This window comes from Pleurodeles waltl, chromosome 10 (genome assembly GCF_031143425.1).
Source record: "Pleurodeles waltl isolate 20211129_DDA chromosome 10, aPleWal1.hap1.20221129, whole genome shotgun sequence".
NCBI classification, from domain to species: domain Eukaryota; kingdom Metazoa; phylum Chordata; class Amphibia; order Caudata; family Salamandridae; genus Pleurodeles; species Pleurodeles waltl.
Genome location: NC_090449.1, coordinates 238,439,502 through 238,466,971, shown reverse-complemented (window position 1 = coordinate 238,466,971; position 27,470 = coordinate 238,439,502). Strand labels below are relative to the sequence as shown.

Sequence of the window (27,470 nt, the reverse complement as noted above, 5' to 3'; positions counted from 1 at the left end):
GGTCCAGGTATACAGTTATTTTTTTTTCACGCTCGCACGGATCTGTTTCAATAAACACGACCCGCTTCGTCATCGCCACCACAACATCTCTGAATAGGTTGCATGCTTTTCGCAATATCATAACGTCCGCCTGACAGTATGCTCTCAATTCAGTTTGGAAATGAAACCGTTTTTCACGGTTTTCATCGTACCACTGTAGAAAACTCTCTTTTTCAGAGGGCATCATATAATCGCAACCATAACTGTCGGGCGGAGGCATAGGCCCGAAGTAATTCTGATTAGCCCATGTGTTAAAAAAGTGTGGGAAATAACCTTTACAGCCTTCAAACCCAAAGGCTTTTGGCAGTTTGCTCAACTTCATGGGCAGAAAATTCAAGGTGTCTATGAACCTAATGTCAAAAGGCACAACCTTAAGCAGCATTAGTTTGGAACCTTGGGTTATGAGACTAACGGGAAGCTTTTCATGTATCAGGTCCCTGATAATGAAAAAAGAATCATATGCTTTGGAGTTGTGAGCCAGAAATGTATAATCCTGGTATCGGGGTTGCATAAATGTGAGGAGGAAATCATTCACGCAAGCCCGACCTTCAAACTCCCAGCTCCCATCACCGGTTAGATGGTGGGCGTAAATATAGTTTGGTTGGTGCACCCCCGTCTCTTGCGTACACTCTATGTCAAATACGATATAGTCTTCTGTTTTTTTCTGGTAGTGACTTCTGAGCATGTAACACTCATGGGTTGTTCCGGCTATAAAAGGAGCTGTACACCTAGGGCACTGCATACCTTCACATTTGTGATCGACAGGTTTATAACGGCCGCAAGTCCCACAGTCGGCTTTAAGAACACATTGGGCGAGGCCTATGTGCGTGTTTAAGCAGTCTTGCGACCGACAAAACAGCTTGCACGTTGGACAGTTCACTTTCAGAGCATTGTCATTGACACAACCGTCCCTCTGACACATTTTACAGTGTAATTCACACTGGTGTTTGGTCCGGTTGTTGTATATGTGATCGCAATGCTCACACACATACTTGGCGCCTAGAAAACCCTTCAGGTTCAAGACACCGTAAAAGTGGTTTTCATGGTGTAGCACATACACGGTCTTGTTTTTCACACCTTCATTGGTAGTGAAGTACTTCCAAGAACCTGCATGGTATAGAACTTTAACCGTCACGGCGAAGTGATTCTCAAAAAGTCCCAGATCCCCAAAACCGACCATTTTGTCAGTCGGTATCTGAAGCGCCTCATGTGCTGCTACAGCCATCGCCATAATGACGGCGTCTGGGGTAGAGCGGTCCATCAATAAGCCTGCAATGCTTGCGGCCAGACACATGTTGGTAGCTCCGGTATTAAAATCGAGCAACCATCGTGATTTCTTGTCAATGATTTTACTGTACATAACGCTCTTTAAGGCTCTGGAAGCACCCCCCTCGCGCCCCCTAACAACGAGGGAGATGATTCTAAAGGACCCGTACGCCAGTAATTCAGCCTTGCTCTGTAAAAGTTTAGATAGGTTTTCTAAAAACGTTACAGCGTCAAACACATCCCGAGATGACCGTCTGGTGAACAGGGGACTATTGAGACCCTGTCCCTGAAAACGCATCTGAAAGAAATCATTAGGACCCACATCGTGTAACAATCGTTCGATCAGCGTTTGCACAGCCTGATGTATAGCTATGATGCCATGATCTGAGGAGTGTAGGCGATCTAGGTTAACGAACCTAAACTCCTCATAGTGTTCTGTAGCGTTAAACCGCTCTACAACACGACTATACCGTCTCACACTTTCCATAAAAACTGGTTCTGAAGCCTCAGTTTGAGAATTACTGGTTGTTGGAGAGCTCCCAGGGGTGTGGTTAGATGTAGGTGTGTTTTTAGACCTTCTGGTAACGCAGAGTCTGGCTTTCTTTAACTTTTTTATTACCAGCTTGCGTTTTCTAGAGCTACCAAGCCACTCTGGCTTCTTATGGGCCCATCTGGTTTTTGGTAAACGACCCCCGCCGATCTGAACAATGTCTGGCTTGTTTACAAATGGTGACACTGACACTACACCGACTTCGGACGGGGCTCCTCCAGACTGCTTAAGGCTGAGACGGCTCGGACCGCCACCCCCAGACGGCCTGTAAAGACCAACAGCACCTCCTAACTCTATATTTTGAGGTCTTATGGGTGCAGGGCTTGGGGGTTGACATGACCTCTGACTATTGAGCGCTCGTAAAACTCTTAGAGCTCTACTAAGCAGGTGCTGGGGCTTCTTTTCATATTTAGACCTATGGCCCCCTGTACTGGTAAATGTAGTTCTAACATTCCCCGGGTATGTACGCTCACCTAGTCATGACGGGATGTTACCCATGGCCACAATTGTTGAAGCGCAAGTTTGGGCCATTGTGTTTCTACACCGAGCCATCAGCTGTTTTAAAGCCTTTATGCTAGCTCTGGATGCCCCTCTATTACCGTCGTTCTTACATAGTTTTAAAGTTTTTAGACGGAGTTGGCATTTTAACTGTCTGAACGAATGATGGATTTCTTTAACGTAGTTGTCTAGAACTCTAGCCCGGCTTGAAAGGTTTGTTTCAAGGCCAGTACTTGTGACACTAGAGGGGTGATTGCCAACTCCCTGAGCATCCCCAGTTATAGGACAGCGGCCGTTGTTATCACCCCCAATCACAGCTGAGGGATCAGAGCGGGACGTAAAAACAGGATTCCAGTGTGAACATCCAGGAGTTTGAGAGCCCTGATCATCGCTCGAGGGTGTTCCAAAACTCTGATTTTGCGTTCCGCTACACCCTATACTGCTGTCGGGGTATATTGATGATGATGGTGAAGACCATTGCGCACGGGCACTTGGCGCAGGACTGGTGGGGTCGTATGCCCCCGGGGGTGTATCGGGGGACATCAGACATGGGGATGCCGGGGCTTCAGAACTTTGGGTAGTACCAGCTAGAGCCTTAAGAAGCTCTATACAGTGGGAATAGGGATCCTCTGCAGGGTGATCATTTTCCATGGAGGGGTCACATAACACAGCGGGGATAGTTGTACACCCTGGAGAGGTTAGGTCGAGGCCAGACACGCCGGTATTAGAACTCTGGGCCCTAGGGGGAGCCGGTTGTACCTTAACAAAATTTTTAAAAGACAGGTCTAGAGGCCCAGATTGTTGCTCAGGGTTCTGGAACTTCTTCCTACGATTCTTTAAGGACAGCCGATTTATTTTAGGGTTGCTGCACTGTTTTGGGGACCCTCCAGAGGCTTCACAAGGTGCAATCAGTTGGGCGCTTGGTGTTGTAAGAACGATAATGTCCGGATGGTCACACCCCAAACCCGGGATAGTTGTTGCAGAAGTGCCCGCTGTACTAGGTATTCCCTTTATGATGGATGATGTGGTGTCGTTATGAGTTGTACCTGGTCCAGGAGCGACGGATGTGGAGATGTTGCAAGGTGGGTCTCGGTGCTCGGGTTGGCTCACGAGTACCGATGACTTTGTGGGGTTTTGAACCGTCCCAGTGTAGACCTTTAAAGATGACATCCGCGGCTTAGGCTGAGGGCAGGCGTCTCCGGAGCTCTGGTGTGATGATTCTAGGACGTAAAGATAGCAAAATATAGATTAGGGCTAGTTAGAGCGGCTATACCTATGGGTCGGAAAGACGTTTAGACACACGCTGCACTGTATACACCAAACTCTACATTTTCTTAAACTCACCATGGTTTTTCCGGTTTGAGGGGCCCTTCTTAATGGGCGGGCCGTCCTTAGAACCAGGGGACTTCCTTTTGCGGGGCTGGCTTTTAAGCTTTGCATCCAAATTCCGGATCGCTTCATCCACAGGGACCCCTCGGGATAAAAAACATAAAAAATAATGTTACACATACAAGATAATACATAGACTATACGAACTCACTATGATGACCAAATATAGGTCTGATTGTAGGGCTTGTTAGGTTTTCAGAGAGGGTTACAAAAAGAACCCTAATATTTACCTGCAGTAACGTTAGCCTGTGACAAGGTGTTTGACCCATCTTGAACATGAAGGATTTGTTGGAGAGAGGCAAGCGCGCACCTGAGTTCAGCATCATAACCTATGCAAGCACATGGGTTCCCATTAGCAGTAAAATAAAAATAACATTCCTGACAACGTCGTTCAGAACGACCAAGGGCCTGTAACTCACCTTGCTGCACGGTCTCCATTTGCACAGGGGGTTCCCCAGACTCTTGACAGTCCTGTGTACAAGAGAGACAGATTTGCCTTTAAACATACCACAATTCATCTTCTACGTCCGAACCCTTCATAAAAGCACAACATGGGTTGGACTAAAAAAAAAAAAATAATAATAATAATTAAAACAAATAAATTAAAAAAAAAAAATAAAAAAAAAAAAAAAATTACAAAATATATATATGTCAAGATTCAAATTGTTGAATCCCTATGTTCTGTAAGTATAAATACATATTGACAACTGTAAAACTTTTCTCAAAAACTATACACGGTTTAATAAACAAATTCCACATGGTGGCGCTCTTGCATAATACTACCTCTAGGACTGTCTCTATAAGACATAGACTGGAAAGTGGATCCTAGGATCCAGGCCTGGTTTTCACCTTAGCTGAACAAGGCTGTGAACCATGTGTGGGGGCGGAGCTCAGTCTAAACTCCTAGCTGAGCCAATTCCAACACCACACAGTCTTTGTTTTAAAAGAAAAAGAAAATGGCCGGATGTGGATGCAACATGTGTGAGGTCCTGGGTTTTTTCAAGGCAACAAAATCAGATCCAATGCCATCCTGAACTAAGGTGAGTGGGCTGGGGTACTTGAGGGGTCTGAAAAGCTTTTAGCAGGGATAGTTATTTTTTAATCATTATTATTTTAATTTATTTCAATATTTTTTTTTATTTATATGCTTTTAAAAAAAACGACCTTGTAGGCCCCTAAACCCCTGTCCACACGTGCCACACAAACACACACATATATATATATATATATATAAATAAATAAATATATATATATATATATATATATTTTTTTTTTTTTAAAAGGCTGCCACATGGCGGCCTGGGGGTCTCTGAGCCCTGTGCTCAGGGCCCTCATTACCCCCAAGGCCTTATTTTTTTTTTTTTTTTTTTTTTTTAAATGCTGCCCTATGGGGCCTTGGGGGCCCCAATCCCAAGGCCCCCAAAACGCTATTTATTTTTTATATGTGTATGGGCCCTAGGGCCCTAGCGCGCGAGGTCAGGGCCCCACAAGCCCTGGCCACGCGCCATTACTCCTTTTGTTTTTATTATTTTTTAAAAAAAACAAACGCCGCACTACGGCGGCTAGCACCGACTCAACAAGGCCACGGGAGCTCCCCGTGGCCTCGGTGAGCCGGTCGGAAGAAGGTTTAATTAAAGAGAATGCCGCTGAAACACATGCGGCATTCTCAGTAATTAAACCTTCAAGGCGATTCTCAGAAGCCGCTGGGGTATTCCCCAGCGACTTCTGAGAACCGCCTCAAAAACTCCCAAAACACGCGGGCACCGGGCGGCTACAGCCGTCCGGAGCCCTACTATCGACTTTTCAGATCGGTTTTCAGAGCCCCTGAGGGACTCTGAAAACCGCGCTGAAAAGTTGATCGTGGGGCTCCCCAGAGCATTCCCGCGCTCTGGGGAGACCTATTTTCAGCATTTCAGAGCGGTTTTCAGAGCCCCTGCGGGGCTCTGAAAACAGCGCTGTAAAATTGATAATAGGTCTCCCCAGAGCATTCCCGAGCTCTGGGGAGACCTATTATTAGCATCGCAACGCGGTTTTCAGAGCCCCCCGGGGGACTCTGAAAACCACGCTGTAAAGTTGATAATAGGTCTCCCCAGAGCATTCCCGCGCTCTGGTTAGACCTATTATCAGCATTTCAGAGCGGTTTTCAGAGTCCCCCCGGGGCTCTGAAAACAGCGCTGTAAAATTGATAATAGGTCTCCCCAGAGCATTCCCGAGCTCTGGGGAGACCTATTATTAGCATCGCAGCGCGGTTTTCAGAGCCCCCCGGGGGACTCTGAAAACCACGCTGTAAAGTTGATAATAGGTCTCCCCAGAGCATTCCCGCGCTCTGGTTAGACCTATTATCAGCATTTCAGAGCGGTTTTCAGAGTCCCCCCGGGGGCTCTGAAAACCGCGCTGAAATGTTAATAATGGGGCTCCCCAGAGCATTCCCGAGCTCTGGGGTGCCCATTTACTAATTTTAGAACGCCGCTCTCCACATCATGGTGAGCGGCGCTCTAAAATTAATATCAGGGCACCCTAGAGCAGGCCATTTAAACAAACGCCTGCCAGAATTAAATGTGTGGCCCCATATTACTATGGCCTTAAAATAAAATGCACTTAAGGAAAAAAATATACATACTACTCCCCACAGCAGACCTTTACAAATTAAACACAGCCCCACCATATACATAGCACATGACCCCACAAGTAAACACTTAAACAAGACCATCACACATAATAAGTGCAGACTTTAAAAATACATGTCCCTACATAGTCCCAGAACCAACATGTACATATCAAACAGTCCAAAAACGCCCCACATCGCAAGTGCGCTTGCGCTGGAATACATGCCTATACAACGCACATTACCCCCAATAGTACCAATTAAACACCCCAGCCCCACATAACATGTGCAGACTTTAAAAAATACCTACAGATACACAGCCCCTGAAACTTCAAGTACAATTTAAACCATGGCACCACTCCACAAAACAAGTGCCGCCCTTCAAAACTACATACAAATGCATAACCCCAGAACCCATAAGTACAAATTAAGCATGGCCATCAGCCCCCAAAATAAGTGCATACCCTCAAAAATACATGTCCATACATAGCCCCAGAACCACCATGTACATATTAAGCAGTCCCAATACACCCCACACTGCAAGTGCGCTCGCGCTGAAATACATGCCTATGCATAGCACATAACCCCCACAAGTACACATTAAAAGAACACCATCCCACAAAACAAGTGCAGACTTTAAAAAATACCTACAGATACACAACCCCAGAACCAGCAGGTACAAATCAAGCAGTACCAATACAATCCCCAAAATAATTGCGCCCCCATAAAAATACAGACAAATACATAGCACAAGACCCTACTAGTACCATTTAAACAAAATCACCCCACAAAGTAATTACAGTATCTCAAAAATACACTAATAGCTTTTACATTTTTATTTTTTATTTATTTTTTAAAAGCAGGCATTTTACATCTCTATGTATAGTTAAACAGGTTGGTGCTAATGTCATTGTTAAACTTTAGTAAAACACATACACACACCACACTGTTACAGACCTTAAGTAGAAGATGTTCAGCATCACCAGTCTGAGCTCTGCCCTTCATGTTTCCAGCCATGATGTCCTGATACAGCCCTGCGTGCCACAAATGTCAGTATGTAGTTCAGAAAAAAAGAGGCCTGTGAAGTTGGGGGGGTTCTTATACTAGGATCACAGTGGTAATTATGCCTGGGCTCTGTGATTGGTGGGACTTGAAAATAGGTATCTGTTATAGGTTAGCAATACTTGTCCTTTGTTGTGTTTCAACTTTTAATTACTGGGTCTGTTTTCTAATTTAACCCCACCTCTGTCACCCCTGGAAAGAATGTAAGCCCATCTCTGTTTTAGATTAGCCATGCCACAACAACCTCTGTTGTGTTTCAAACTTTTAATTACAGGGTCAGTTCTGGGACCCCCTGAAAGAATGCAGGCACATATCTGTTTTAGATTAGCCATGCCACAACAACCTCTGTTGTGTTTCAAACTTTTAATTACAGGGTCAGTTTCTAATTTAACCCCACCTCTGTCACCCCTGGAAAGAATGTAGGCCCATCTCTGTTTTAGATCAGCCATGCCCCTCAACCTCTGTTGTGTTTCAAACTTTTAATTACTGGGTCAGTTCTGGGACCCCCTGAAAGAATGCAGGCACATATCTGTTTTAGATTAGCCATGTCACAACAAACTCTGGGGTGTTTCAAACTTTTAATTACATGGTCAGTTTTCTAATTTAAACCATCTGTGACCCCCTGAAAGAATGCAGGCACATCTCTGTTTTAGATTAGCCATGCCACAACAACCTCTGGGGTGTTTCAAACTTTTAATTACAGGGTCAGTTTCTAATTTAAACCATCTGGGAACCCATGAAAGAATGCAGGCCCACCTCTGTTTTAGATTTACCTCTCTACATTGATAGGCTGGCTCTAACATAAGCAGCATTTGACCATTCCCACTTTATTTATTTTTTGGATTAGCCAACAGTGTGGAGGTTTGACCAGACCGCCCACTTTGCAGCCCTGTGCAGAGGCCCCCTAACTGGCACTTGGGCATGAATGTCTGACATGTCCAGACCTGTCCCTCTCAGGCTCTGAAACCACTTGCACAACACTAAGTCATACTTTTTTACACAGCTCATAGGCCAAAACCCAGGAGCTAGGACCCAGACACAGGGCTAACACGTGACACCACGTGTTCACAAACCACGTGACACCCCCATGCACGACACTTCCGGGGAGGGCTTTCTGGGACACCGGAAGTCCCAGCCACCGGATATGACGTCATTTCTGGGGCGGGACAACTGTCACTTTTAATATGGTGATTAAAGGTATCCCTTCCTACTACTCACGCCGGTGATGTTTGCAGATGGGGTCGTGTCCTTGCCTGGCCTCCTGAGCAGGGCGCCACTGTTTGAGGCACACACTGTGCAAAACGCCTGTCGATGGGCATGGTGATCACCAGACACCACTAGCGTGCCCTGCTTCTCTGCACAGCGCTTCGTCGGAGCAGGAACTTGCGGCCAGCGAGTTCCTTGCATGACTGCTGATGCTTTATGGACACAGGGTGGTACACACCCTGACTGTTAGCCCTGCAGCATGTTCCAGGCTAGCTGCAGCACATCACACTGGCCGCAAGCAATTTCCTTTTCATTGACAGTGTGCTGGGGGTGACAACGGCGCACACCCGGGCCCTACTCAGGTATGCTGCACCCAGCACATCGCCTATAACCACAGATACACAGTGGATTGCTATTCAGTACATTCGGGAATCAGCATTAGCGGCTGGTTCCCCTTTTATTTATCAGTTTGGTTGAGCTGGCCGAGCTGATGCGTGCTTACGTCATCCTTCATTGCGGTGAGCCCGGGTGACTCACTAAAAATAGGATTAACCCCTGTTTGCTCCATTTTCTATCACATAAGGTGCAAAACAAATGAGACCTTCGCCCATGTTTACCCAAGTAGAAAGTTTATGCAATCTGGCCCTCGAAAAAGGAGTGGTTTACAAAAACCATATACAGTGTTAAAGGCAACTTTGGGACGCCCCCCATTTTTCTTCTCTTTTATTTACTTGTATTGTTTATACAAATGAATATCTGAAAGAGGACATTTTGAAAAGAATTGTATCTAACAAGGACACTGTTTGAAGTAATCAATCTTTATTAAGAGTAATAAAAAATATCTCAAGTGTACAAAGAACTTCATCTGTATTACGTTAGACACATGAATTACAGTCTGCTTTGTGAAAAAAACCTCATTAAAAATACCCTAATATATATATATATATATGTGTAGAGAGAGAGAGAGAGATGTATGTATATTCACAATCTTAATATAAACTTCTTAAAAATATTATTTTTCATTACCTTAAATGTTGAGCTTCTCTTGTTTTTTTGTGCAGACTTTAACAACTATTTAGTTAACATTGCAGTTTGTATTATGCTTAGTTGTGTTTTTCTGCTGTGATTAAAGTATTATGAAGTCAATGAATTTGGCTAGACAAGAAACCAATTGTATCAGACCTGCCACACAAACTCTAAATACCACTGTGTGAAGAAGGGGTGTGGCCTTGGAGGGTGAGACCTTCTGCTGAGAGCATCTTAAAGGGCACTGTGCCCTCCAGAAATCCCCCTCATCCTCTGCAAAAAAAATACAAAGGGTGGCAGAGGCTACTGCCAATGTCCCAGGGTGTTTTCATACCCCTTAATTGACATTGGCTTTTTACAGCCTGCAAAGATGAGCTGAAAAGCCACTTTGTAAAGGGGTTTCCAGCTCGCCTTGCCTGCCACCATGTGATTTCTGTTCCTCACCAACTGATTGTGTGAAAGGAGCTGAAAATGTGTGATATACAGTGGCATTGTGTGAGTTGGCAGATCTGTTGTAGGTTGTCACCCTCAAAGCTCTTAATGAAGGCTTCTTTAATTGACTAAATACCCAAGTGATTAAAAGCAAAACTCAATAGCCTTTTGCTTTACGAATGAAAATTATGGCCCTGATTTACAAACAAATGCTTTACATCAGGTTTTCATTACTTTTGCCACACACACCTGATACAAAGTGTTCAGGTGGGATCGACTAACCAACACAAATTGGGATTTCCGTTGAAAGTAACCCAAAGTAAAAACAAAAATGCACTATGAGCTGCTTTGAGTTACTTTGCTCCAAGTCGGCTTTCCATGGGTGGTGCATTGGTGTTCCCATGCAGGCACCCATGGGTTTTGATATAAATCCGCTATCTACAAAGAATTGTAGACAGGAAATTGTACCAAAGTCCTACACCTCTTGGAGGCATGAACAACGAGGAGAAATGTTTTTGTTTCTCTTCGTTCATCCCACTTTGCATGTTTGCTGCATTGTACAGCACACACAGGAGTAGCCAGAAAATAGGCAGAAAATGAAATAACCGCCAGTTCGAACTATATAGCTGCCGTTGAGGACGTAAGCTAAACTGGCAATCCTCATCCTTTCAAGGAAGATCTGCAGCCATCTTCTTTCTTTCCTTCTTTCTTTTCTTCTCTTTTCCATTGTGCTTTCTATCTTTCATTTGTTCCCTACAATCCTTTCTCTCTCCTTTTTTTCTTCAATTCTTCTTTGCATTCTTCTTTCCTCCCTTCTGTCATGCTCCCACACCATTTGCCTTTCACATACATTTTCTTTATGATTTTCATATTTTCTCTCTCGCTCTGTTTGGTTTCTTTGCCACCCTTTAGCCCGCCCATCCACACACAACCTGGCCGAGGTATCTCTTTCTTGAACTGTTATTTATGAGCTTCTGCTTATTTTTGTATCCTGCAAGTCACAGTTCAAAGCGACCTCTGACCTGATTTCGGTCAAGAGCTCGCTCCCCCACGTCCGCAGCACCACCTTGCTGTGTCCGTGTCCCTGACCCCCGCCCACGCTGCTGCTAGCGTGTTCGAGGCCCTCCTCCACCCGCAGGCATCCACCTGCGCCTCCATCCCTGGTGTCTAGTGGGCTTCTGGTAAGCGTCGCTAGATTCGTGTGCATTGTGCCGTTTTCACCATATTTGTGACTGTATTCTGTGCCTTGCTTTATTGTGCCTTTCTGCTCCATTTGCTTCCATTTGTGCTTTTTTGACTTTTTTGTGACTGCTTTTGCCCCTTGTGCGCTCCCCTTAGCTGCGTTTCCCCGCCGCTGCCTCCCTGCGGCCCCGCCCCCCTCGCACCCCCATTTGCCGCTCCCTCCCGCCTCCCAGCTGCTCCTCCCTCACCCCTCCCTTCTTAATGGCTGGCCAGAGGCAAGCCCGTCTGTGCCCATCCGCGCCTGGAGCGCGCCCAGCGCCACACCCCTGGTCCGCACGACCCCCGCACCACCAGACGCCGCTACTCGGCCAACCAGCTCATCGCCCTCAACCCCGGCTGCTCCACAACATGCTTCCAGGCCTCACTAAAGAACACCAAAGGACCCTTCTCCTGCCGCGCCTGCAATTTCACCTGCAACAGAACAAGGAAACCTGCAACAACCGGCACTAACCACCTCCACTGCATACTCCTCAACACATGCTCCGCACGCAAGCACGCCATCGAGCTCTGGGACCTGCTCGACACCACCGCCCCAGACGTAGCCTTCCTGACCGAAACCTGGTGGAACGACTCCTCAGCACCTGACATCGCCATAGCCATCCCGGACGGCTACAAGATCACCAGAAGGGATCGCCCCAACGGAATCGGAGGAGGAATAGCCATCGCCCACAAATCCACACTCAAAATCCACACCCACACGAACGACACCCTCAAGACCGCCGAACACCTACACTTCCGGATCCACACTGACCCCAACACCACTCTCAGGGGAATGCTCATCTACAGACCCCCAGGACCATGAGCACCCTTCAGCGACTCCATCGCCGACCTCACAAGCACCCACGCGCTCCCTTCTACGGACTACATCCTCCTTGGAGACCTCAATTTCCACTTGGAGAACAACAACGACGCCAACACCGCATCTCTGATTGACAACCTCTCCAACCTCGGCCTCAGACAACTGGTCAACACACCCACCCACATCGCCGGCCACACGCTTGACCCGATTTTCTCCGCAAGCAACCACGTCACCTTTAACCACACCACCGAACTTCACTGGTCCGACCACCACTGCATCCACTTCACATTCAAGAAGCACATTGAGCACCACCGCACCCAACAACCACCACACCGCCGCTGGAGCAAAGTCACCGATGACCAGCTGACCAGCACCCTCACCCAGAACCCACCCACCGACTCCACCGACCCAGACACCGCCGCACTCAACCTACGACGGTGGATCAACGACTGCGCCACCACCCTTGCACCACTCAAGAGGTCCACCGACAACCAAGAAAGAAAAAAAGCCGCCTGGTTCACCGATGAACTCCTAACCTCCAAACGCGTCTGCCAGAAACTAAAGAAGAAATGGCTCCTCGAACACACACCCGACAGCCTTTCAGCCCACAAGGAGGCCACCCGCAAGCACCACCAGCTAATCAGACTCGCCAAACCATCCCACTTCACAGAACGCCTAAACAACAACGCACATGACAGCAAAGAACTCTTCTGCATCGTGAAAGAGCTCTCCAACCCCAGCGACCAACGTCAACGACATCCCTCCATCCCAAGAACTCTGTCCACCTTTTTCTATCAGAAGATTGCCGACATCCACGACAGCCTCAACACCACGCCCCCGTCAGACCCCACTCCCGAAAACTCCACCTGCACCAACCGCTTGACCGCCTGGACCTACGTAGACGACACTGAAACACGCAAGATCATGAACTCCATCCACTCAGGATCCCCTTCAGACCCATGCCCCCACCACGTTTACAACAAAGCCGACTCTACCATCGCCCCCAACTTCGAAAGGTCATCAACTTATCCTTCGAAACCGCAACTTTCCCGGAAAGCTGGAAGCACGCCGAAATCCACGCCTTCCTTAAGAAGCCCAAGGCAGACCCCAACGACCTCAAAAACTTCCGACCGATCTCCCTGCTCCCCTTCCCGGCGAAGGTCACTGAGAAGATCGTCAACGCTCAGCTTACCCTCCACCTCGAGGACAACTCCATCCTGGACCCCTCCCAGTCCGGTTTCAGGCGCAACCACAGCATAGAGACAGCACTCCTCGCCACCACAGATGACATCAGACAGCAAATGGACAACGGCGAAACATCAGCCCTCATCCTCCTGGACCTATCCGCAGCCTTCGACACGGTCTGCCATCGCACCCTGTTAACACGCCTCCACGAAGCCGGAATACAAGAAAAAGCCCTCAACTGGATCTCCTCATTCCTCTCTGGCAGAACCCAGAGAGTCCGCCTCCCACCCTTCCGCTCCGAAGCCACCAACATCATCTGCGGCGTACCCCAAGGCTCCTCACTGAGCCCGACGCTGTTCAACATCTACATGGCCCCCCTCGCACAACTGGCCCGTCAGCACCACCTCAACATTCTCTCTTATGCCGGCGACACCCAGCTCATCCTCTCCCTCACCAAAGACTCACACACCGCCAAAGCCAACCTCCACGAGGGAATGAAGTCCATCGCCGAGTGGATGGGATACAGCCGCCTGAAGTTGAACTCTGACAAGACGGAGGTCCTCATCCTCGGACGCACCCCCTCCGCCTGGGACGACTCCTGGTGGCCCACCTCGCTGGGAGCCCCGCCAACGCCAGCCAACCACGCACGCAACCTAGGTTTCGTCCTCGACTCCGCCCTCACCATGTCCAAGCAGGTCAACGCAGTTTCCTCCTCCTGCTACAACACCCTCCGCATGCTCTGTAGAATCTACAAATGGATTCCGACAGAAACCAGAAGAACGGTGACCCAGGCCCTCGTCAGCAGCAGACTAGACTACGGCAACGCACTCTACACAGGCATCCCAGCAAAAGACATCCAACGCCTCCAACGCATCCAAAACGCCTCTGCCCGGCTGGTCCTCGACGTACCCCGCCGCTGCCACATCTCCCACCACCTGAGAGACCTCCACTGGCTCCTCGTGGACAAGAGGATCACCTTCAACCTCCTCAACCACACTCACAAGGCACTCCAGAACGCCGGACCAGCCTACCTGAACAACAGAATCAACTTCTACGCCCCCACCCGCCAACTCCGCTCTGCCAACCACGCCCTCGCCATCGTTCCTCGCATCCAGCGCAAGACCTCCGGTGGCAGATCCTTCTCCTACCTTGCCGCCAAGACCTGGAACACCCTCCCGACCTCCCTGCGACAGACCCAGGACCTCCTCACCTTCAGGAGACTTCTTAAGACCTGGCTCTTCGACCAGTAGCAGCACCCCCCCCCCCTTTCAGCGCCTTGAAACCCTAACGGGTACGTAGTGCGCTCTACAAATGTTGTGATTGATTGATTGATTTAGTAAAGCTTAGCCATAAAAATATTTAATTCTGTCCAGTAATACCCCCTGCTTAAGCTGGAATAGCAGGTGCTTCACTATGCCTTGAGCACACATACAAAGTGGGAAAAGCCTTACAGCAAAGGTGTTGTACTGGAAGGCCCCCCATCCAGTACAAAACCTATGCTTCAAACAATGCAGACACCCTTGCACTAAGGCTCAAGGGTGTCTGTGTTAGCGCATGACTGCCTAAGGTGTACCAGTGCAGGAAATGAGCAGAAGAGCTACAGATCTTAGTATATATAGCACTGTTCTGCTCTCTCCCTTTCATGCAACACAGTGCAGCAACTTTACTTGCTACTCTGTGCTGCATCATTCCTGACAAACCTGGGACTAAAAGTTATATGAATTCAAACCAGTACCCACAGAGTCTGCAGTAAGTGCAGGGAGGAGCATTTTGATGTTTTCAGTTTACTGTGGTAACTATGGGCCTGATTCTAACTTTGGAGGACGGTGTTAAACCGTCCCAAAAGTGGCGGATATACCACCTACCGTATTACGAGTTCCATAGGATATAATGGACTCGTAATACAGTAGGTGGTATATCCGCCACTTTTGGGATGGTTTAACACCGTCCTCCAAAGTTAGAATCAGGCCCTATGAGTCTTCTTGTGACTACTAACTTCTACACTCTGTGTTCTGCTATTGGGAGAAACTGAAAACGAAACTTTAGAAATGTACTTGTTACAGAAGATTTTAAATGATTTACTAGGTAAGGTTTTGGAGTTAAACTGGGGACATTGGGAAGAGGTGTTTTCACATTTTAACCTTATCAATTGTTCAATATTGTCTCTAAAGAAAATAATTGTGTTGTCTCTCTTGTAACAAGTCTTGCATTCTAGGTTTAGCTTCCAATAATTTTCTGTCCTCTTCTATTCTTTGAAGAGATCGATAGAGGGTATTGATGATGTTGAAATGTACACGCTGGAATTGTTTACTATTTCTTTCCAAACTATAGCTTTAGGGGATCCAACTACAGAGGAACGCAAGCCTTCACAGTAACTTATGGACTGCAAATTAAAAATTGGTCCATATTTAAGAGCAAAAAATTCGAGTGTGAGCTGAATAACTGGATAGGAATTTGGAGGGCTGAGTATTAAATGTATTTTGGCACTTAAGCCCTCATTGCAATGTTACCAGAATAAGGTGGGGTATTCATCCCATTTACCATGCTTGGAAAATACAATTATGTGAGGATTTGGGTGTACAATATGATATGGATGTGGAGCCTTATCCTGAAGTACACTCTCAAATACCATCTTGGGTCCAGACAGGCATGTTTACTTAACCTTAAGCTCAACCCTGGGTATCTGTGGGTGCAAGCAGTAAGGCTTGGCAAAGGAACTTAATGTAAAGAATTTAACAGCACCAAACAATGAAATAAGAAAGCCACACAAGAAAGAAATTGGACACCATTTTAGAAAAATAGATTATTTTTTAATAAATTGTTAGAGACTCTATTGAACAAAACCCAACAGAGTTTCCAGGAGATTCAGATTTTAGGATATATTATCACTTTTGAATGCATCCGTCAAAGAAGCATTGGTCAACAAAAAGTTTGTAAACTTTGGAAAAGTGTGGAAAAGTTAGTTTGACTACTCTGGCATATGTTGGGTGACCAATTCTGACTGGACAGAGGTCTGGGGGGCCAGAGTGGACACTTTATACAGTAATTTGGCCACCAGAGTGTTTTTAGGGCGACTTCCAAACTTTACAGGATTACCCCAAAAGACATCAATAGAGTGGTTCTGATGCTGAGGATGCAGGCAAAAGATGCTCAATGAGGCTCTGGTTGTAGTTAGGTTGACGGGAGTGTCATTGTGGTTGCTTCTTGGTCCTCGTGAAGTGGGGTGACTTTGGCCACAGAGATCGAGGCCTCTCGAAGTCCTCAACGTTGCAGTAGCAGGCCAGCCAACGCTGTTCTACTGGTGTCTCTGCATTGCGGTTTGGGCAAAATCCTTAGGTGGGGGCTAGTGTCCCTTGGGTGCAATAAATCCAGACTTGGATAGCACTCCTGGGTCAGACAGACTTGGGTGCAACTTTTAGCTATTTCAGATTTGCCCTTGGGTGTCCAGCGACTGGAAGTGGCAACACTTCTGCAGTGGCTAACAACTTGTTGGTTTGGGCTTCTTCAGCTCTTGTATCCCTGGATCTGGTTTCAAGAGATCAGCCAACTAACCCTTGGAGTCACTGCTTTGATCTGGGAATCAACTTTTCCCTGAGACAGGAGCTGAAGCACAGTCCAATCTTCACTAGCCCAAAATATAGCAATGCAGTCCTTCTGACTGTGTAGCCTCTCTTTGTACTATTCTAAGGTCAGCTTGTCAGTCCTTCTTTGGTCCCCTCACCAAATCCAATGTGAAATGTATCACAGGAAAGTACCCTGAGGGAACCACATGGTTACTAGCCAATAGGCTACTTAGCCCCCTCCTACCAAGTGATGAAGTTCCTGTAATGAGTGGTGCCTGCCTATCCCAAAGTGCAACATTCCTTCCCCTTTCAAGATGGCACAACTTTTCTTGGATTGTCAGGAGATTTGCAGCCCACCCTAGAGGTGTGCCTACTGGCAGTGCCTACCTGAGCAGGCCTCCTTCAAAATACATGGAGGGGAACCCCCTACTCTTCGGACCCAGTCAGGAGCTCTTAGGCCAAGGGTCTGCTGCGCTTGCACAGTGTGGAGGAGGCCCTCTGAAGCTCGAGGGCCCCCTCCACTGTGGAGACTGCAGGGGCTATTGCTACACCTCTGGCTACCAGAGGGCTAAACACCAATGGAAATTCCGGTTTAGGGTGAGCTTTTCCTCTCTGGCCCTGTCTCCATTTTGTCTTCAGGAACAAAAGGCATCCTGCTCAGGGGTGTTATTGCTACTTTCCTCCCAAAGAAGGCTTCCTATTTGAAGCTTGCCTTTTGGGTTAGCACCCTGAGTGGCCATCCTGGGAGAGGAGGTAACACCTCACACTGTGGCAACTGCCTTTGTTTCTGAGCCTAGGAGTCGTTCACATGTCTCCTCAGGCAGGCAGAAAGATGTCCATTTGTCAGGACCTTTGTGAGACTGCTGGGACAGTTGAAGTACAGAGTGGCAACGTTCTAAAAGTTGCTAAACCTCAATTGTGGTATCAAATTCGATGCCATGATTAATTTGATACCTTACATGACCCAGTTAGATAGTCCCATTCAGGAGTTAGCCGGGTTAGGGTGCCAACCTGTGACCTTATGTCACCCAACAGGTCTACTAACGTTTCCACAGCAAAACAACAGTTTGGAAGTGTTGCTATAAAGATATATGAAAAATATAAGTTCTACTTAACAATACACTGCTTCATGCCATAGGGCTCTATAGCTCTTCCTTAGAGGAGACTTACTTATATTGTTAATGGTAAAGGTGGATTTGCCTTCGGTTTGAATGTGAAAGTTGAACTCGCAGTGTAAACACTGTCCTTCCAGTCTGCAGTGGCAGGCTGGTAGCCATTTTGTACTTTTCTACACACAGGGTGGCACGAACAGTGCTGCAGCCCTGAGTAGACACTCTTTCTTACATGCCCAGGGTGCCCTATGTACCACATTCTAGGGACTTATAAGTAAGCCAGTCATTCCCAATCGGGTCTATCCAATTCGACATACAATTTATGTAGGATCAGAACACAGACATTGAGGTCTGGTTAGGAGCCATAAGTGCACTCTCAGAGTAGAAAAACCAGCAGCAACAGACCAAAGATGAGGGGGTGAACGTGCAAAAAGAGGGATTTCTTACATATTACCACAGGGTGAGGTATTTACCACATGTGGTAAATACCTCCTATTCCAAGTTTTAAACAGGAACCCAACAAGCAGAATCAGAGGAGAACTGTGAGGTTGCAAAAAGATCACACAACTTGTCATTCCCAATCCTGTAGGAAGAGGTGTTGGTACACTGATTTAAATTTGTCACTTGACTCATTATCGGTGCCTCTGTATTTTTTCTAGATCAACATGCAGGGAAACATCCTTTTTTCCGACTTTTTTTTTCCGAAAGTCATGGTTAACGAAAGCGCAACAACGCTTTTTTTAATCACGACTCCGGTTTTTTGTGCCTTAACTACGTATGTTCTGAACAACGAACATGCGTGGTTAAGGTACAAAGAAGGGAGTTGGCGATGGTAAGTGGTGGGTTTAGGTTTTGGGGAGGGGGTGGGGGGTCAGGGGGTTTTAGGTTTTGGGATGTGGTTGGGGGGTGGGGTGTTTTTGGTTTTGGGGAGTGGGTGGGGGGTCAGGGGGTTTTAGGTTTTAGGGTGGGGTTGGGGGGGTGGGGCGTTTTTGGTTTTGGGGAGTGGGTGGGGGGTCAGGGGGTTTTAGGTTTTGGGTGAGGTTGGGGGGGTGGGGCGTTTTTGGTTTTGGGGAGTGGGTTAGGGGGTTTTAGGTTTTGGGGTGGGGTTGGGGGGTGGGGCGTTTTTGGTTTTGGGGAGTGGGTGGGGGGTCAGGGGGTTTTAGGTTTTGGGGTGGGGTTGGGGTGTGGGGCGTTTTTGGTTTTGGAGAGTGGGTGGGGGGTCAGGGGGTTTTAGGTTTTGGGGTGGGGTTGGGGGGGTGGGGAGTTTTTGGTTTTGGGGAGTGGGTGGGGGTCAGGGGGTTTTAGGTTTTGGGGTGGGGTTGGGGGGGTGGGGTGAGGTATGTAGGGTTAATGGTGCCTATTGCTAATGCTTTTATCAGGAATGCCTTTACAACGAAATATCGTTGTTAAGGCATTCGTGGTAAAATCATTAGTAGTAGCAACGAGGTCGGTGTTCCGACCTCGTTGTTAAGGCAGTAGTTGTTTTTGAAGTCGTTGTTTCGTCGTACAATCCAACATGCAGCTTATACCTGAAAGTGAGTGCGCCATATGTCACTGCTGGAATGAACCAGGGATTGAAATTTTGTAAAATAGTACATGCTGTTGGGCTTTAGTGTATGATACTGGCGCCTTATTTAAAATTAGAGGTGCCTCGCTCACCTTATTTGTAGGTGTTTGAACAAAAATACTAAACATTTTCCAAGTTCCTAGAAATTGTTTTACAACCATACAAGGGAAAGTCCATTCGTTATGTATAACTTGTCAATCATTCTGCAAACACTGTACGTCAATAGCAAAAAGCCATTACAAATACACCATTAAATCTGCCAAGCAATAATGGGATACCTTTAAGTGAGAGTCCATGTATAGTGCCATTAAGAATAAAGATTTCAGAACATTCTGGAGCATTGTAGCGAAGGGGTGCCCAGGGTCCAGTGTTACTATAGAGAACAACATTTCAGCTGAGCAATGGAATGAGCACTTTAAACCCCTGTATGGCATGGAGATTAGTGGGAATGGAAGTGGGGGTGTAACTAGTATTAGTGGGATGCCTTCCTCCCAAAATGTCATGGAATATCCGTTGACTACCCTTGATAGATTAGTCCCTGGTAAGACCCCCGGTTTAGATAAAATCCCTGGGGATTTGTATTGTTCAGCTACAGACATATGGGGTCCCTATTTTTGGGTCATTTTTAATGCCATTATGGATGTGATGCCCATTCCATGTACGTGGACGGGGGCAGAAATAATTCCTATTTATAAAAAGGGCTCTCCTTTGCTCCCTGTCAATTATAGGCCCATAAGCCTTATCAACACAATGCAAAACGTTTTTGCGAGGTTTATCTTAGAAAGACTTCAGGACTGGATCGATGAGAAGGAAATACTTAATCCTTTGCAGACGAGCTTTCACCAATCCACCTCTACTATTGAGCAGGTTTTTAGACTGCATCTTTTGTCTTGGAAATCGGTTGTTTCAGAGGGTGCCAGTCTGTATCTGGTATTTGGCGATCTGCGGACAGCATTCAGCCTGGTTCCCAGAGATGCTCTATGGCAGGTCTTGGCTGAGATTGGGGTCCCGCTGTATCTGTGCAACATGGTTCAAAGATTGCACATGGGATATTTTACCCAAATACTTATGGCAAATTGTGGGAACTCTCTGCGCCCTTTCCTGTTTGAAGGGGTGTTAGACAGGGTTGTGTGCTGGCTCCTACACTATTTATTTTGTACATTAATGGTCTCATTGACTCTCTGAATAGTATTAGTAGTGATGCTCCCACACTGGCCTCAAATGAGGTGCCCGTGTTGATATTTGCTGATGACACCCTTCTCTTATCCAAGACTACCATGGGCATCCAAAGAGTATTGGATAGTTTTAATCATTTTGTAAGGCTAGGGGCCTCGAAATGAATGACAATAAAACTAAATTTATGGTATTAGACCCTGCACCCTGTACCCGACACAGTCCTAGATTGAATGGGATTCTGCTTGAGAGGGTTCACTTTTTGAGTACCTCAAGAGTACACTAAGCGAACATATGGATTGGGCGTTCCATGTAGACAAGCAGCAATTAAGGATGGCCCAATTCATAGGAGGGTTAGTGAAAGCTTCCGGGGGAGGTCCTCCTTCAGTTCTATTAGTCCAGTGGTTGAAATTTATAGAACACAAGTGTTAGGAGCGGTAATGTACGGGGTGGAGCTATGGGGCCACAAAGTAGCTGCCAACATTACGCACCTAAAGAATGCCTTTCTAAGGCAGGTAGTGAATCTCCCCTCTAATACGCCATTAATACCACTAAGGCTTGATGTGGACACTATGCCCATCTCGAAGGTCATTGGCCGTAGGCCCCTCCTGTTTTGGAGACGGTTATAGGTTACTCCTGGCTGTGTATAGATGAGATTTGGAGAAGATCCGAGGGCTTCAGGGCGAAGGGAGTCTGCCCTGGTTTCGGTATGTTAGAGATACCCTCAGAATCATAGGAAAAGGTAGTATGTGAGAACACCCAGCAGAGACCTGTGTGGAGTGCTCTAAGAGGGATCTTGTTAAGTGCTTTGAAACTTACAAGCATTCCTCCTTTCTAACAAAATCATCACCAGGTCGAATAACTTCCATCTTTTTAGAATTTAAGGATATTTATAAATTGAAACCCTATTTAGATGATGTCCATCCTATGCTTGGCGGACGTTCTTTACCGAGTTTAGGCATGGTTCTTTGCCCCTGTGTTCGCTCATCAACCACTGAAGGAGTGGTGGTGACATGCTGGGTTCGGTATGCCCCGCTTGTGGTTGGTCTGAAGAAACCGAGGCACACCTTCTTTTTTTTGCCAAGCGTACAAGAAGCAGAAGTCCAAATGGCTGGTCGCGCTTTGTAGAAACATAGGAACATTGCAGCACCAAGAAGCACTTAGGATTTTGAAAACTGACACGCAACTTTGAATTGTTTTTTGCTGTCTCAAAACACTTGTTTTCGTTTGGTGCTTAAAAAAAAAGTACACGTGACTGCCCAGAGGGCCAGTTGGCAATAGGTTTTATTTATCCTGTTTTAACATTTTTTATGTGGTTTTATTTATTTTTTAATTTGGTGAGTTGCTTCTACTAATTTTCAGATGTTCTTGATGTGATAATAGATGTGTTTTGTATATTGATTTCATTCTTGTACTATTCTGGCTTTTAGCCGCAATAAAGTTATTGAAATGAATGAAATAATTATTATAATACAATAAGTGTAGTATGAAAACATACTGTAGACATTATTGTACTTCTGAGAGGTGAATTGAATACGTAACTATAACTATGTACCCTTCATGTGAAAGTTTTGAAAATTTGATGGGACTAAACATGTCTTCTTTTTTGGGACAGGAACTTCATGGTGGGATGGTGGAAATTTTCTATGAAGCAGCAAAGGATGTCCCTGAGCTTGCTTTTGGAGTGGTAAACAATGAGGATATATTTGCCTACTATGGCGTTACCAAAAACGCAGTCACTGTATTCAGAAAGGTAAGTATAACTTTTGTCATAAGTGTATGAGGGTTTCATCGTCATACCAGCAGATGGCGTTGTTTGGGGACACTCTGAAAGCCTATTTCTGCACTGGTTGATACTCTTGAACCTGTAGGATGCCCCTGTGCTCTGGCACATACTTTCAGTCACATTTTGTAACCAAACACATCTATCAACTGTGTTAGTTGGGAGCTTTTGCCGAATGTTGTCCACAATGTCTACCCAGTTCCAGCAGGTGCTACCCTAGGATTACACTTTGGTTCCCCTGACACTCATCTTGCTACCTCTAGCCTTGCTACCCTTAGCCTTAGGGGTCATGAAGCCACAACAGAAACAAAAAGTGAACAGGCTTTAAAGTGCCCTTGGAGCCATGACTACTTCCTGTAGTTACTAAGCAGCAAATAGAAAGCTCTTGAGGAAGCAACTGTAAGATAAGTGGTCAAACTTATGATGACCTTGAGAAAGTGTTTTATTACACCTGACATCCCTCCATTTTGGTTGAATCCTTATGGTGTCCTTTGAGGAATGTTGTGTGACATCCGATTTCCCTCCATTTTGGGTCAACCTTATGATAGCCTTGGAGGACAGTTGTGCCTTTTCTAGTATCCCTTCATTTGGTAAATATACGTCTTATCTTCGGCCTCTTGCTCAGGTGTATTTCTTTGATGACCGATCTTCAGTTTGTCTGTGTCCTGTCTTTCACTTCACTTTTGTGGATCCCAACTTGCCTGTTTCTAGTCTTGTGCCTCAACCTGTGCATTACTCTCACTTGCTTGCTTTCCTGTTTTCACTGCAGCCCTTGCATTCACTCGCCTGGTTTCCCAATTAACACTGTACCCTCCCTTCCTATTTTTTCATTTTAGTGTTTGTAGTCATGGGTTTCCCTTTCATCTAGTATTCTATAAGTACTCCAGGCAGTGCTCAATTTAAGCTAGTGGTTGCTGGTGGGGGCCACCAGCACTCATTTTTAGGGACTGGAACTAATTTTGCCTCATCATATATTAACGGAGAGAAAGAGAGATACAAATACACGGGAAATAAGGGGGGAAATGACGGAAAACCCGTCACAAAGGGAGAAAGGAGGCATGCTAAAGAGTGATATAAATGGGCAGGCACTGTCTGGTAGTAGATCAAAGAGGCCTGAGGTGAATTGGAGACTGCAGCATTGGTGCTCGGCGCGCCAATGTTAATAGCTCAGGCCGCGGGCTTCTGCGCAGAGCTTTGAGCACAGCACTCTTTCTTATTCAAATTAAGCACAGACTCCAAGTAACCCCACTCCTGTCTGAGCATTCCCTTGTTCCACATAGTTCTTTTCCATGATGTCTTAATGTATTGTAATTTTCTGCTGCCCCATACATGCATGTACTTTATTTTGGCACCTCCTCCTTGTCTCTGTGGATGGGGAACCTCCCTGGTGGTCCCAGCATGCTGTGTTTCCCTGTGCCAAGGCCACGGTCCTCACTGTTACAGTTCATGCTTGCTTCGAAGACCTCCTGTGGTAGCAGAGGGGAGCTATCCAAGGGCCTTTGGGGTTCAATCTGCACTTGCACTTTTTATGAATCTCTGTTCTAGCACCGTCTCTCTGGATCCTACGAGGCCAATTATTCTTTCTCATCTGACTTTCTGTACTAGTAATGACTTACCTAGTGATAGTTTGATTTCGGACTGTAGCCTCTCAGGTCTGGCCTTCTTGGCACATTGGCAGTAGTAGAGATGTGAAAACATCTCCTTAATAATAGAACTGCTATCATGTTATGTGCATCAAGAGTTTTTGAAACTACAGCTGCACCCTACCAGTTGCGAGGGATGGTTTCAGTAATCTGTGTGAAATAATATTGTATTCATAGGCACATTCGCTCCCATTTCAAGTTGGCAGGTAGCCCTGCTTCAAGACATGCATAAAGCAATCTACTGAAACACTATCTTCAGAAAGGAGCTTTGTCGTGCCCTTATCCTTTAAGTCCTGTATTGTTTCTTCACACTTCAGTAATTTGGTGGTTCAGCATGGTATGTGAGAGATTGACTTCATTTTTCACATACGAGAATCTAATAATAGGCCAATAGATTTACAGGGCCATTATCCAGCCTGAGTGGCTAGCCGATCTGTTTACAAATGAAGAACGCTTTCCGGCAGAACATTATCACATATAGTGTCACAATATTCACTCATAGAACCACTGCACCAGTTGGAGGTTGTCATGTCTCAGAGGCTCTAAAAGCAATCCATATACAGTCAGGGGATCAGGTTCACGGTGTCTCTAGGCTACAGCTCCAAGGGCACCCACAATATAGGGAAGTTGGCCCTAACCCTGATATATGAAACCACAATTCATACTGAAGGCAACGTTACTTTACAGAGAACCCCGTTGACATTACAGATGGTCTCCATACACACCACACAGCAAACGTTCACGGGTATGGGAGGGAATCCAGTTATGGGATAAAGTATGGATTCCACAGGAAGATCTGTTGATATTTTTCCAGGTGCATAGGGAAAAAATACCTGTGCCCACACACTCTTTTTTGCAGACACCTCTGACTGTCTGTCTTCCCCTAGACTATTTATGACACAGTAGTCACCCTTGACTGTGGGTGGGATACACTTTGCAGTTGTCCCTAGTGCAGTAGAGTCTAGGCTAGGACTCTGCTGGGAGAAGCACCAAAACCATTAAAAACATCCTCAGTGGTCATCAGACGTCAGGTCAATGAGCAGAAAAACCTCCATGAGCAGATTTCATTGCAACCTTTAACCTATCAGTGGTCCAACTGCAGGAAAAGGAAGACAGCGTTTGTTGCCTCAGGTTGATTCATGCTGTCTTGAGTGTTTTTGATGTTCTGGAACATGAGTCAAGGAACTTGGTCTAGAAAGCAGCTTCATATTTGTGAAACTGGCGGTGCTAGGTGTGTGAGTAAAAATCTGTTTGTTATTTGCTTTTCCAGGGTAAACCTGTTCGCTATGAAATATCCGAACATGACATTGAAAGCAGATTGGATCTAGTACGATTAATCAGGACATATAACATGGACTTGGTCACAGAGTATAATCTTGAGGTATGTCTGCTTCGTGGTCCAATAAAATGGACTTGTAAAGTAATGGGTTTTTATTACAGGTGAAAGATTGCATCCCGGATTGTATGTCAAGGTAGTTCCCACAGCATGGATAGTGGGATTCAAGGTCATATTTTAATTATTGGATCAATGTGGGGTGTGTCAATACCTTCACATCCATAACAGTGATAGAGCAATACCTCAACTTTCCCTACTTTCAGTTATGTAGATTTGCTATTCTAACTCTGGTTCCAATCAATTTTGGTGCTAGGGACATGTAAAATAATAAATTAAGGAAATGGTTCATAAATCTGTACCAGTCGTGTTGGGATTATGAGCATCAAAGTAAATTGGTTGAAAAAATAATCTATGTACGTACCTGAAATACGGTAATTTTTACTTGGAAGAGAAGGTTACATGTTATGATTGACATTTTGAGGTTCACTAAACTTGAAGACCAACATTGTGAGCAAGTCTAAAATGGCTGCAGGGGATACAAAGTGGCGCCACTGCTGCAGACAATCTTGTAGCGGGAAAGCTTGATCATAGCACATGCACAGACCTGTTTTTCTACTTCGTAATACTTGTCCTACCAGCTGCACTGCCCTTATGGCAGCAGCATGCTTCATGGAATTTGTCAATATCGTTGGCGATGAATGACATGCTATTTTTAAAGTTCTTGGAAATTCTAGAACACGGAAGTGGGATTTCCAAACAGGATCCAATATCCATAATTGAAAGGGAGCTTTAAATTCCTAACCTGACAGGTCATTACTTCTACACCTGATATGGGGGTGCCAGATCTATTCATTGGTATTGCTTTCTGACAAGTAGGCGTAGCAACCGTCTCAGAAAGATGTCCACATTGTTTCTGTTTCATCTAGACCACATATGTTGCTTTACGGCCTTACATAAAATTATATTGCATAGAAAATTACCTTTTCCATTATTCTTGTTCATGACAAGTCGTGATTGATTGAAAGCATTGCCTGCTATTCTGTCGCTCTGGCATTATCCTGGTGGGCTGCAGGCGAAAGGGCTGCTTTTAGAGCATGGTGGGCTGTCGTGGCACACAGGGCTCCATTTTAACTTTGGCCTCCTGCAGTGTGGGGCTGTTTTTGAACATTTTTGCTTTTTGTTGCCACTTTAGTCCGCCTCTTATGTACAATGCTGAATGGAAAATGCCAATGAGTGCTCAGAAGAACCTGACTCCATTCACAATACAACCCAGAGATGTTAATGGATTGTCTTGTGAAACAGAGTGTTGCTGTTCACAGACCCAAGCGTGTATTTTCAATATTGAGACCAGAGAGTTGGAAGCCGGAAAAGAGTCCTAAAAAGTGGTTGCCTTAAGCTTGAGTAAATTTGAATGTAAGTACTTCTGAGCTTAGAGTTCTGTTTCTTACTGCTATCTGTGCATCGGAAATGATGAGCAGATTAACGCAGATTTTGTGATGTGCTGGGCCTTGTAGGTTTGGCATCTTTTTAAATTTGACTCTTGCTTCAGTCAGTAACCAGTGCAGGCTAGAAACAAATGGGTGATATCGTCGAACGTTTTATTTGAAGCTATACGGCTCGAGTGGATTAAATGAGACTTGTGATCCTCAACGAAGGATACCATGAAAGTCCAGGCATGAAATCACTGGAGTATGTTGGCAACATTCATAGATGGATTGATGCCACAAGATGTGAACTGTTTTAGTGAATGGAGGTGGTACTTAATTGCTTCTGCGAATTCTTTAAGTGAGGCAGGACTCCAGAGTGTTTACTTAATTTTTTTTTTATTACTTTGCCGTGCAGATCTAAGGACAAACAAGCATTTGCACTGCAATGGGTCTCGCGTTTGCTCGAGTTAAAGCTATTAGCGTTGTAAACTTCTAACCGGACTTTTCTTGCCGCATATATTGAAAATGAAAAGTAAAACAGTTTCACATAAGCGAGCCGACGGCCAC

At 45.9% G+C, this 27,470-nt stretch overlaps 1 protein-coding gene across 1 annotated transcript in view; it reads left to right on the top strand.

Moving 5' to 3' along the window:
- PDILT (protein disulfide isomerase like, testis expressed) overlaps positions 1-27,470 on the top strand; it is a 191,105-nt gene that overhangs the window by 113,359 nt on the left and 50,276 nt on the right. The window contains exons 4-5 of the mRNA XM_069210269.1: positions 22,330-22,467; positions 25,411-25,521. Coding sequence (XP_069066370.1) covers positions 22,330-22,467; positions 25,411-25,521 — 249 coding nt within the window. The remainder of the gene's footprint in view (positions 1-22,329; positions 22,468-25,410; positions 25,522-27,470) is intronic.